At 43.3% G+C, this 13,848-nt stretch overlaps 1 protein-coding gene across 2 annotated transcripts in view; it reads right to left on the minus strand.

Annotated features, from left to right (window-relative positions):
• Positions 1-2,140: 2,140 nt before the first annotated feature.
• zfpm1 (zinc finger protein, FOG family member 1) overlaps positions 2,141-13,848 on the minus strand; it is a 93,268-nt gene continuing 81,560 nt past the window's right edge. The window contains exons 5-10 of one of the 2 annotated variants that reach the window (XR_014601019.1): positions 12,785-12,887; positions 11,754-11,996; positions 9,882-10,115; positions 8,435-8,677; positions 4,923-8,149; positions 2,141-4,683 (exon numbers count right to left, since the gene is read on the minus strand). Coding sequence is in view for 1 of the 2 variants with exons in the window: in XM_084060328.1 (XP_083916454.1) it covers positions 5,508-8,149; positions 8,435-8,677; positions 9,882-10,115; positions 11,754-11,996; positions 12,785-12,887 (3,465 nt within the window). In the remaining variant the exon portion in view is untranslated. Of the gene's footprint in view, positions 8,150-8,434; positions 8,678-9,881; positions 10,116-11,753; positions 11,997-12,784; positions 12,888-13,848 lie in introns of both variants that reach the window. The other variant, XM_084060328.1, reaches the window with a different exon arrangement.

Consider the following 13,848-nt stretch of genomic DNA (forward strand, 5'->3'; position numbering starts at 1 on the left):
CACTGTCTGGGCTACAAAGTGTAGTCTGTTCTGTTGATAAGAGTTAGCAACAATCAGTGACCAGTGTATACTGCAAGGCCAAAAGAAGATAACTTGCAAGCTTGCAACAGACCCCACCGACCCCAGCAATCACCTCTTCATCAAACTGTCATCTCGGAGGCAATACACTATGGCGATACAGGTCATACTGCAGGTAAGTTGAAGATGTGAATATCATGCTTGACTGGAAATTTTAGCTAGCTGCTAACAACGTACTGTATGTTTGGAAGGGAGTAATCTCTCAAGAACAGATGCAAACAGCAGAGGTCGCTGTTTTTCATTTTCAGTTGGGTCTGGCTACGCGAGACTAGGAAGGGAGGAACACGCCTGGTAAAATATCATTCTAAACACCTCCTCCCCTGCAAATCTAATCACTCAGCTGATAACTCTCTACTCTCATGATTTCAATTTCACCTGATAACAACTCCTCCCCCATTCAATTGTCACCAATCCATCTGATAATTGACTCAACTCATCTCTTGCTCAACTGACTCCAATCAACTTTGATAACTAGAGTACCAAACCCTTTTCTTCTCCCCTCTTGCCAATCAGTGAGGTGTAATAGACCGATCGGGAACGATGCAAGTCGGCAACAACGCAAGTTGTGAATGCATGCCCCACCCGGTTTCGTAATAGAGGATATGCGTGTGATATCATCATCAAACCCGGAAGTTATGCAGGAATGCCTACTGAGTGTCAAAAAATACTTTCTGGCCTTGACAGCCCATGCATCCAAACAGAAAAGTCATATCTGATTGCATTAAACAACATTAAACAATGGTAAACTCATTTTGCATGTTTCTTTGCCACTCGATGTGCCATTCACTTTAAGCATGCGCATATCCTCTATACCCATTGTACCCGTTGTCAGAGTTCCATGTTGTAACCGTCTATCTGTCTGTCAGTGTCCCTTTTATGCCCATATTTGGGGATCCCTGATGTCATCGGTATATGCCCATCCTATTTTAAAATTGGCTTAAGGGAGGACCAGCTGGCCAGTTAGCGGGCCACGTCACTCTGACTCACACATAACCATAAACAAACCCCATACACCCATATATAGGCAGGACCACAGCCACGTTATTCTGACTCAGACATAACCATAAACAAACCTGATAGGCTACGCCCATATATAGGCATGTCACTATGACTCAGACATAACCATAAACCCCCATATGCCCATATATAGGTATACATGGAGATCCGGTTGTCCAGGGCCACAGATCCGACCGCTATGCACATAATGGTCATGTGCTTATATGGGACTGGCCGACTTCAAATTCGGCTCGCGTATCGGCAAGTACTCGAGGGAAAGCTCCAGAAACGCTGATCCAACTGATATGTCCATATACTGTATGGGTGGGCATGTCAATATACAGAGTATGGCCATATGCTAATGGCATCAGGGATCACCATATATGGGCACAAAAGGGACACAGACAAACGGGTACCCTGACAAAGCCCCAGCACTATGACTCAGACATATCGGTCAAATCGGCGATTCTAGTACAGTATAAAGGCATATCGGTTGGATCGGCAATTCTGGACAAATGCTGCTAAATGCCCAAATTGTAAATTGTCAGCAATATAAAGCAACACACACATATGCACGTGTGTGTGTGTGTGTGTGTGTGTGTGTGTGTGTGTGTATATATATATATGATGCCTCAAACTTTCTTGATTAACTAAATATGTTCTGCATTTCACCAAGTGCACAGACACATTTTGTCTGTGCACTTGCTTTGAGTGGTGATAAAGCCTTGAGCTGAGGCATAAAAGTATTTCTTTATCAGCGACAATTATTCATAATGCTGAATGTCTCTGTACGGTGGTGTCGCACAGCGAATACAGCCGATCTACAAGCTAACAACGCATCGACTATTTTTGAACAACACTGTCATATGGCGTATAAATCAAGATTAATGGAAAAGATCATGATTAATTCAGTCACACTTCTCCATGAAGGAACATTTGACTTATTGGTTATAGCACTAAACTGATTTTTAAAGTGAAGGATTCCATCTACGGCTCATCATTAGGGTTACTGTGTGGGTGTAATGACTCATAAGCAAAAGCACAAAGCCACATGCACAAAAATAAGAGTGTCACTCTTCTTCGGTGTCTCTCAGGACATTTTATTTCCCATGCATAGTTTGGACAAGAGTGTAGTGGAACTTGAGATTTGAAATGAAACTATATAAAAAGAAACAAGAAGAAATAAAAAATAAACTGAAATCTGACATTCATTAGAAATTTCTCCATTTCTGACTCATTAAAATCATTCACAAAGTGTGTTTTCAACTTTAAGTTTTACTTAAGAGGATTTAAATCTTTTAGAAAGTCCTTCAGCGTAGAATGATGTGTTTTGGATTAGGAAAAGTGCTGTATAAACATAAATATATTACAAAAAAAGACCCTAAAACTAAAACATTCAGCACATTTTTTATACAACACAGTGCAATAGAAAGGGGGAAATTCAAACGTGTTCAGCACTGAATTCCTCAATTTGTGACTAGCTGACATCACTCTCTTTCTCAGATATAATTGTAAACACTCAAGGAACTGGAACAGCACTGCCCAAAATCATGAAAATTTCCTCAACAATGCTTCTTCACAAAAAAAAACTCCACTGGTTCCAGTTTTTGGAGTAGACAGCCAGCCAGCCAGCGAGCCAGCATTACAGTATGAGTGTCTATATATTTACTCACGCGGAGGATAAAATGGGAAACCAGGAGTAACATCCATATTCAGACAGACAGGCAGATAATCAGGGATGGAGAATAACAGATTACATGTAACAGAATTACAGTAATCTGATTACAAAAAGGTAACTGTAATCCACTACAGAAAACAAAACAAATAAGATTAAAAAACAACTTTTGTCATGAATGTTGGCAAGTGGATTGAAGCAAATATGTTTTTAAATTGTGATATTATGAACACAAACATAATTGTCCAACTTTTGCAAGAATTCTTAATACGGACAGTGATAAGAGCACATTTGAACTTAAGAGGCTGTAAACCAGAGAGAAATTTACTTGAGGACTTGCCAGATTGGGTGAAAAGGCTTAATAACAAGTTTCTGGTCAACTGTTGTAACTCAATTCTTCAACTTTGAGACTACAGATTAATACAGTCCCATACTGTATCTGCCTGTGTGGTTGCTCACAGGCCCATTGATGCTCATCCTCTAATGCAGTGATTCTCAACCTGTGGGCCGGGATATTGCAAGTTTAATGGTATTTAGGTTTAGTCAATAGATTTTGACTAAATAGGGACTTAAAGTATACTATGTTAGTTCCATTAATCCAAACTGCAACACAATCGATTGATTGATCATATAAATAACCATGCTCTGAAAATGCACACGCTGTCGTGTTAAGTGACCAGATGGGTGGTTGAGAACCACTGCCCTAATGAGTACATGATCTAGTGTAGTAAGTCTGTCACTGTGTTGGAGCAAATATTGCATCTCCTGCGGTGGTTAAAACTGTACTGTAAGATAATGAACATAATATGGACACTGTGTGAATATGCACCAGGGAGAGAGAGAGAGATAGATACGAGTGCAATCTTTTACACATCATGGCTTCGTTCATCTACTGTGTTTGTGGCACCTTGACACTTCTTTCTTTTTGCTTCATTGCCGGACAGAAAACAAACAAAACAAATCACACCTTCTGAGTTGTGAAAAACAAAACAAAAATAACGGTGGGATGTGTTGTACAGATAACCTAGTATGAATCAGACACTTAATATGGCTATCTATGATTAAAGTGTAGACCTGTGAGTGCTTACAAGTTCACACACTTTGTGGGAAGCTGATAATATTGTTTTATCTGATGCAAGGAAGAGACAATTGTTTCAGAGAAAGAGCAAACCTTAAATATATCAGAGTCCTCCTAGCCCTACTAAAAAACAATGCACTGTAGGTTTAAGTAACAATATTAGTCTCAATATGTAAGCGTCATACATTTTGTTTAAATTAATGACAACCTAACACCTTATTTTTTTTATGTAGGTTTAGGAGGATAGGAGTTGGTTTACTATTAAAGCAGGTAGTTATACGAAAAAGGACCAAGACAACACCTTTTTCCATCCAAACAAAGCACCAGTGTCAGATGAGTGCACGTCAAATTTGAGCACTGGGAACTTAGTATGTGGGGAAGTTAATTATGCAGCTTATTAGTTGTGTACTGGAGGGGGTCAAAATAAACACAGTGTTGCATTTCTAACCTCAACATCAATTAGAGTCTACATTAAAGAAGGACAAAATTCTAACATGATAACACGATTCAGTGGGATCCCAGTGATTACGGTGAGAGATATTACATATCTACACTTAAAAAATACACTTCAACACACCCAGATCCAAACGGTTCCTTTGAACAGTATGAAAAATATACAAATAAAAAATACAAATATTCTCAGACACTAAGTAGGTAGTTTTCTGTTGACATGAAATCAGTGAGGACTCAAAGATAAATATTTCACATTTTCTTTCTCTCCCTTGTATCTTAAAGAGAAAATCAAAATTTGTGGTTATGAAAGAAAAACAAAACTGTCCATTTGGAAATATTATCCTTCGGTAGTTGGTAACATTGTGATACCACATAATGTGTTTTCAGCTAAAAACTGTTTTAGCTATAAAAAAAAAGAAGAAAAAAAAGAGCCAGTGTTGAAACCAAAGCATTATAGAATTATTTTTTTGAGACATCATACACTATGCACAGATAATAAAAACATAAACTGTGATTGTCTTTTCCACACAGAGAATAACTCCTCCATTATAAAGTCAGAGGCATCAATAGCCCAGGAAAAGACTTAGAGACCCATCATAATACACATCTTCATTATCGTCACCAGCCTGAAATGCTTCTGACAATCGGAATCAAATTACTGTCATTATAAACATTTTAGTTAGATAGAGAGGGTTCATGACAGATCGTTTTAATGTCCCATAAAGCAAACATTTTGCGAGACATGGGGAACGTCATTTTAGGAAGCTGGGGATGGGGGTGAAATAATCTAGGGACAAGAGCAAACCTGTGTGTGCAGTAGATACTAGCTGGATAGCCAAGAAGCTAGGTGAACAGCTACAGTAGCTAGTAAGGTAACTCCCACATCCATCATAGCTCTTAGTGTAATACGAACTTTGACCCATAGGAGGAGCAATGTCAGTTACCAGGTGTTGGTAACACCTGCTGTAATTCGTCCCTGCCATGTGAGTAACAGTCACAATTTCATACATGGTCGTGCCAGCCAAATGCCGTCTTAGGCCCACATACAGGACAGGAGGCTGGCAGCAGAGGCGACTTTCACAGTAAAATCCTTGGTGTTCATTTATCATTTGTAACTCCAAGGACTTCACTGTGCAAATGAGCTTGTTGGAGGTGAGGGAAGCAAAACCAGTGCTCTGGGAGAGAGGAAAGCATGGATGAGGAGGAAGAGGGGGAGAGTCTCCAAGCTCACTTGACATGTTCGGCACTATGCGAGGAGCAGTAGTATTTTTTATGTGCTATGAAGGTGGACAGGCTGCTGAACTTGATGTTACACAGCCGACAGAAGCGCGAATTACCGTTCTGCACAGGAGACACCAATGAGGTCTTAGGACCTGGTACGAGGAGAGCAGGAGGAACAGGGAGAGGGTGGGAGGCCAAGGCTAGGGCAGCCTTGTCTGGAAGGAGAGAAGCCGCCATAGTCTCCCTCAGGGCATCAGGCACAGGTGACGCAGTCATAGAGAGGGCCCTAGTGGGGGACACAGCCAGGGGAGAGCTAGTTGGAGGGGATGCTCCCCCACCTAGGGGGCTACCATTCATCAGAGGGGAAGAGGGGGAGGCGGGCTCTCTCTTCACCCGACCGTTGATGCTGTCTCTGTGGACTCGGGAACCTGGTTTGGGCAGGTTAAGGGGGGGCGTGGAAGTTGAGGTGGTTGCCTGTGCACTGTCCCTAGGGCTGATGCTAGGGCTGGGGCTGACCTTGCCACCAATCAGAGAATAGGCCTCCTGGGGCAGCTGTACGGTGAGGATCAGGCCATGGGCACTCTTGAAATGCTCCACCAGGTCACAGGTGATAGGCCTGTTGGGGCAATAAGGACAGGTCACATGGGGTGAAACAATGCCTAAGCCTTTGGCCCCAGTTGCAGCCGTGACTGCAGGGGTGGTGGTTGTATGTTGAGGGGATGCAGCCTCAGAGCCAGGTAAGGCAGAGGGGTGAGGGCTGGGTGAGGTGCCCTGGGCGTGTGAAACCCAATCAGCAGGCAGGGTCTTGGCCTCCAGAGGGTGAAGGATATCGGGACGCTCCTGCTGGGGCCTGTTTGTTGGAGAGGTGGAGGCCGGCCTCTTGAGCCTGTGGAGCTGCTCCAAGGTGTGAGGCTGGAGGGTTGTGGCAGGGCAGTAGTAGGTCTTATGAGCCAGGTAGTTCTCAATGCTGTTGAAGCTGATACTGCACGCGGTGCACTTGTGGTAGTCAGTAAGAGGCAGCGCAGGAAGAATGCTGCTCCCGCAGCCGCTGCCCCGAGGTGTCTCCTGGAGCCGGGGTCTCTTGCTCAGGTCGATAGGGCCGTCTCCTTCAGGGCTAGATCTGCCCGCTGCACCAGGCGACACTTCCTGTTTGACAGCCAAACCGGGAGCTGTAGGTGACGGGGCTGCGGCTGCAGCAGCAGCAGCTTTAGCCAGAGCCTCATTTCTGGCCATGTGGATCTCGTACATCTTCTTCCTCTTGCGTGTGCGGAAGGGCTGGGGAGTGAACGCTGCAGCAGTGGCCTTGGCCAGGTGGTTGGCCCGGTGGTTGGATGGGTCGTGACGTGAGGCACAATAGAAGCGCTTGTGGACGGTGTAGTTCTCGTGGCGGCTGAAGCGAATGTTGCAGGCTTCACAGAAGGTCTTGGTGGGGTCCTCTTCCAGGTCCTCGGCTGAACCGCTCGCCGGGCTCTGGCTGCCCTCGCTTGCTCTTCCTCCTCCTCCTCCTCCCCCTGCCGCACTCCCACCTCCTCCCTCTCCCTCAGAGGAGGAGGATACTCCCTCTTTTGTCACTGAAGTTTCCATCTTCACCTCCACCAGCCTCCTGCTCTCCGTTAATCTGCTTCCCGCTGCATTGTCCGAGTCAGTGGGGGAAGCCGACGCTGCTCTGCTGCCTGCACCGCTGACCGCTCCGCCTTGAGGAGAACTTGATGGACAGTGTCCACCGCTGGAAGGTGCCGCTGCTGGAAGAGCATCTCTGACGATCCCTGGGCCTGAAGCTGGGGCTGGCATATCTGCCTGGTGTCTGCTGGAGCAGTACAGCCTCTTGTGTACGTAGAAGTTGTTGATGTTATTAAAATTGATGTCGCACTCAAAGCACGTTGCTCCTTTATGGGGAGTGGCTACAGCAGCAACAGCCGCTGAAGCCCCAGCAGGGTAGAAGGCTGGGTTGGTTTGAGGAACAGCCTGTCCCTGTTTGAGACGGCTGTGGACCATTTCTGACATCTTAGCCAGGATCTCTGAGGCCTGAGGCAAGATGGCCGCTTCAGGGCTAAACATGTACTGGGGGAGGAAGACCGCTCCCCCTGGCAACACTGAACCTGAACCGCCCACATGGGCAGGGCTTGAACCAGGAGTGGGACTCGTTGGTTCAGCCTTTACCACTGTAGCAGATGGACTCCTGGGAGAGGTTGAGTTCTGAGAGGAAATAGCGGCAGTGTGCCCCGTGCTACTCTTTGTTACTGACTCTTGATCGCCATCTTCTCTGGCCTCCTCCTCCCCGTCTTCAACCATGTCTGTCCCCTGTCCCTCTAACTCAGAATCTGAGTTGGGCTCCACTTTGATCCTCACGTAAGCGGTTGGATCAGGAGGACTGCAGCCTCGAGGAGTGGCTGAGCCACCGTTTGCACCCGGGCTTGAGGAGTCCGGGCGGGGAACGCAGGCCGGGGGCTCCCTGTCCTGGGGAGGGGGGTGTAGCTGAGTGTGGTCAGTTGAGGACGGGGTGCTTTGGCGAGGCGTAGGACTCCTCTCGGCTGGGACCCTGACCTCCAGATGGGTGCGTACGTGCTGCTGCAGCTGCGCAGGAGAGTCACAGTTGTGGCCACACACCTGACACTTCAGTACCACACCAGAGTCTCCCGGACTCAGCCCTAAAAAGCAGAGACAGTGGGAAAGTAAAAGAACAGGGTCAATGGGTTGCAGCAGGAAATATAAATAGCACAGGACAGAAAGAGAGTAATTTACTAAAACTCTTTAAATTGCTAATCAGCAGGTCCAAAAGCTTGCTTGCTACTTGTAACCAACTTAACCCTGGCATCCCAATTTTGGGCCCGTCATTATAGACCAAAACATTATTACAAAAATAAAAACATTTAGATGCGTTATGAGTTTGTAGATCGTTCATTTTTGTGGTTAAGCAGAAAATGCAGTTTTACCTATGGCCAGAGGCAGCTTAGGAAGGCCTGGCCCAGGGGAATAGACCTCGCTGCGGGACCCAGGCTGGCACACCATATGGCTGGTGACCAGGTGGCTGTAGAGGATGTCTCTGGTCGTGGAGATGAAGCCACAACCATGACACACCCCGTTCAGCGTGTCCGTATGGACTTTCAGGTGGCGCTCGCAGTTAGCCTTAGTGGTGAAAGCCGACAGACAGATGAGACAGACAAATGGACGCTCACCTATAGAGGGGCACAGAGGGAGATTATTAGTGAGGAGATTGATTGACTGTTTGAACACTTTATTAACAGTTTGCAAAGACAAGCACGGGGATGTGCAGTTCAATACAAGGTCTGTTAAGAGGATTTTAAACCCAAGAAAGCACTATGGCTTGTTTCCATAGGGGTCCTTTGTACTCAATTCATCGAAAGAGAGAGAGAGAGAAGGAGACAAAGTAAGTGAGTGTGTGGCTAAGAGAGGAGGGTTTTATAGGAAACCAAATAAATTGACTAATGACTAAAAACATTTATAGTTCCAGACCAGTTGTTTCATGCCCATAAGTTAAATGATTACGGGGGGGCATAGCTGAATAGGTAGAGAGGCAGTCTGGGAACCACTAACTGCTACCCAGGCACTGTATTAATAGTGTCCACTGTGCCAACAGTTAGAATGGGTAAATGGCGACATAGGTCAAATTCCAGGTATGTGCGAACAACAACTAACGGAGACACAATTATTATTATGAGATCATTTCAGATGCTGAATGAACACAACCTATTTCACTCTCATCTCATTTTAATTATTTCTGATCTTATTTTTTACAAGGACAGTGCAATCAACATCGCTAAATGTGCTAGAATTAGCCTGATGGCAAATGTTCAACTGTAGTCCCTGGGCCAGGTGTTAAAATGACTGAGGAAGAGTGGAGAAGCTCGAAACATCACCTTGGGCATTTAATAAATACTCTATGGGAGCATGATACAGAGTGTGGACTCTATATTTCTATTCCAGATGTTAAAATGTCCATTAAAAAAACATTAAACCTACATTAATGCAAGTCATTAAAAGACAATAAAAGCAAAGTCTATGAAATGAGGACAGAGTAAATCAATTGGTTAGCACAGTAAGGCAAGTCTAACATGCAGTGAATGAGATTATATTATAAGAACTGTGCTTCAGTGTGTCTTTCTGTTTATTAGACCCTCCAGAATTCTGTGATTGCAGAAAATGAGTTGTCTTATCGATCTATAGAGTATTTTTCCTTTAAAAAGAAAGAAAATCAAATCAACTTAAACATGATTTCATAATGGAAAATGATTGCAATCAAATAGAATTAGTTTTACTGCTCATTCCTTACCTGGAGGGACTAGTAGTACAGGTAACATAGTCTAATTTGAATTAATTATTAGAATTTCATCAGTTAGTCTACTTTGAATTTCATCTCACCACTATGGGTACGCATGTGGATCTCCAGTGAGCTGGCACTGGGGCAGCTCTTGTTACACTGTGGAAAGGGGCAGATGCGCTCATTGGGGTAGGAGTCCTTGGGCTTGTCCTGTGGTGGAGATGAGGCTGCAGCAGGCTGCTTCTGTCGGCTGGCACAGTAATACATGAGGTGGGCCTGTAGATTCCTCTCACTGCGATACCAGATTCCACAGTCCTTACATGGAAAGATGTCCTCTGATGGCCAATCACAAACAAGTACATTGTCAATTGTCCAATCAGAAACAAATACCAACAATCAGTTATTTGATTGATTCCCTTAACCACTTGAACCCTAGCGTCGCTATTCTGAGCATGTCATAATAGGAATATTTGCCTTCAAAGCTGCCTGATCATTTTGTCATATACAGTATAATGGAAATAAAGTTGAATTGTTATTCTGAACTTTCTACTTTCTCATCATGATATTCATCTGTGCAAAGACAAGTGAATTAGTGACCAGTTGTAACAGTGAATCTGCGCAAAGGCAACTGAACAGATACCGTATGTGACATTGCCAGACATCATTATGACATCATAAGAGCCAGTTAATTTATTTAGATATTGGACAGTTTTATCAGTTTGTATTTGGAAAATGAAAAAAACATCTGCAGGGCAACATACACACAAAAAACACACCTACCGTACCTGGCATGCATATACACATACAGTACATACATATATCTGCAGATGGTACATAATGCACAACCACAAACAAACACCTTTCTCAACCATGGAAGGCTCGAACAACTGCTGTGAAAAGCATTTGTAATCACATTACTTCACAGGTTACTAAGGCAACAGAACTCAAAAGGTTATCGGCGCAGGGTTGTGGGAGAAAGTGACGTGTCGCGAGGGAATCAAACTAATCTAGTGTCATATCGTGTGTTAACGGGGCTATTTATGATAACATCCCATAATTAACCGGCTCTTCAGAATGACTACAGTGTAACGACAAGGGCAGGAAGGAGCAGTGGAGATGTCTCATCATGTTGAAACTCTTGTGCTTGATCTACGGTGATTAATCACAGTGACAGTTCACTGTGTGTGTGTGTGTGTGTGTGTGTGTGTGTGTGTGTGTGTGTGTGTGTGTGTGTGTGTGTGTGTGTGCGCGCGCGCAAGATGTGTGTGTGTGTGTGTGTGTGTGTGTGTGTGTGTGTGTGTGTGTGTGTGTGTGTGTGTGTGTGTGTGTGTGTGTGTGTGTGTGTGTGTGTGTGTGTGTGTGTGTGTGTGTGTGTGTGTCCCTGACATCAGTGCAGTGCAGAGCCAATGGGTAACTTTACCTGGAAGCCATGTGAGAAGGCAAATCTAAGCTATGCATTGTGATGCATACCAGTTTGTTGTTAAAGAGTAGCACTGCCATCGTGTGGTTTAAACGGTGCATTGGATATTTCAGTTTAGTTTATGGGATGAAGAACAAATGCACACCGATTTAAATGATGGTGAGCCAAGTCACTAAACGAGGTGACAATTCATGCACTGATAATTAGGAGTGTAACAGGTAATCAATCTAATCGATTTAATTGATTATTTAAAAAAGTAACAAAACAAAGTATTTTAATAAAATAATCAATTTTGAAAAGATTTTATATCATATACTGTATATATTTTATGTATTTATTACAATAGCAAATATGCTTGCTTGTATGCTTGTAGTTAGGGCTTAAGTGGTTAATCAGATGTGATCATTTAGTTGATGGAAAATGTTTTAATGTTTTCGTGTCAATTTGTTGATTTAAAAAAAGTATTTCTAGATTAATCGAAAGAAGTAATCGGTAGAATAATCGCTAAGAAAAGAATCGATAGTTGCAGCCCTACTGAAAATCCCAAACTCACTATTGACAACAGCCGTGGCTAAGATGGCCGCCATGCCAGCTTGCTGTGGGAGGAGCTGGATCTCTGGCCGTAGTCCTGGCGAGTACACCGACTCTTCCTTCACTAAGGGCTTTTGTGTAACGAGGCTCAGTGGGGGGGACATCTGATCCAGGGCGGAGGAGCCGCCACAGCGAGGTGACAGGGCGGCAAGGAGGCTGTCCCCAGCCACAATCTCGCTGGTCACCTTACAGAACACCTCCTCATCTGAAATACAGACAGGGATCATCACACACTGAGGTCATGAGGTCAAAGCAGGTAACTGCTGTTGCCTTAAGCATGATTCATACTTCGTCGCACAACGGCGTCGGGCGCCGACAATAGCCGGCCTACAAGCTCACAAGTAAGCCAACAGGCTCACAACGCATCGCGGACGCGACACACACATGAGCTTGTAGGTCTGCTATCAGAGTCACACACAGAACTAAATAGTTTTGAACCTGTCCATGAGTTTTGAGAATTGTCAGAGCTTTTGTTGGAGATAAGTATAGGCTGCTTTTGTATTTCTAATGGGATCCCACAGAAAGCGTAGGAGAGGGATGACAGCAACATATTGACCTTAGATGGCTGCCGTGGCCCGTGATCCAAAATTAATATAAATTATCTGATTTTGTGCTTTTTCATAATGCACGAAACAAAAACATGTATTTGTTTTTTGTAGAAAACCAAAGGAACATATTAGATATTATGGAGTCACTTTTGAAGTTTCAAGTCCATCAAGACAAAATGACACATTCTAATGAAGTTAAAATACTTTGTAACTGTGATGACAATAAAGTTTGATTAACTGACTGACTGACTGACTGACTGATTGATTGATTAATTGATTGATTGATTGATTGATTGCATGAACAGTACTGCTCCACAACAATTCTGCACATCATACAGGACAAACACCCATCCATGATCAGTTATTGTTTGTCTGTCTATAATAATTGCATAAATGTTTATGGCATAGCAGTATCCAGATGAACTTTTGATATATAAAATGTTACCTTGGCTGTAGATGGTACAGTTGGCAGCTACAGCATCGGAGGTCAACGTAACACGACTGAGCCAACAGTCTGCATCCCCACACACGAGAGTTAGCCTCAAGCTCTGCACACACACATGCAAAGAAAGAGAGGAGAGACAAGTGTGACGCATTATTGGATATTTTATTTAAAAAATATTATAAGGGCACAGCTGCAAACAATCAATGACTAAGAATAAAACTGTTTACTCAGAGATAAAGTGAGTGTAATCTAGGATAGGAATACAGGGGAATCACACAATTGAAGAATTGCTTTTTAAATTGGTACAGCATACTTTTGCTGTTTAATAACACAACAAAGTCATTCATTCTGAATGGAGCTATCCAGGAAAAACACATACACAATAGTTATTAGACTTTCATATAGCAAAGTTATTCTATAATAAGATAACACAATGTAGTACTGTAAACTGTTAAAGTGTGTATGATGACAGTAGGATGTTGTAATCAAATGTTTAATACTTCTCTTCTACAGTGTCTGGGATACTGTAGAAGAAAAGTATTGTGTATTGTCAAACACACCAGACAAATCCAAAATTCCAAACACAAAGTGCCACCAATTGAAATACATAGACATTGGTTAGTGTCCACTAAATGCCGAGAGGTAAACACTAGGGGTGTAACGATACGTTTTAACAACGATTCGATACGTATCACGATACTTGATTGTCGATACGATACATGAACGATACAGGTTAATTTAGAACGATACGATACATTTCGATTCAGTGATTTAGTCGATACGATACATGAACGATACAGAACAGGTTAATTTAGAACGATACGATTCGATTCAATGATTTAAAATCGATATAGTAACTATTTATTCTACATTTGTTTACTAAACACTGGTTTACAAAAGGCTGAGTGAAATTATGGACAGTCAGTGCCCAAGTAGGAAATGAGAAATGAGGAGAGCATAGGTTGAACAAAGACACTCAGAAAAGCAGATATAATTATAAAAGAAAAGAGAGGAGATTGGAAGAAATTAGAAAAAGAGAGGGAAGGGAAGAGAGATGGAGGGAG

The sequence above is a fragment of the Gymnoscopelus microlampas genome (assembly GCF_963454915.1).
Source record: "Gymnoscopelus microlampas genome assembly, chromosome: 6".
NCBI classification, from domain to species: Eukaryota; Metazoa; Chordata; class Actinopteri; order Myctophiformes; family Myctophidae; genus Gymnoscopelus; species Gymnoscopelus microlampas.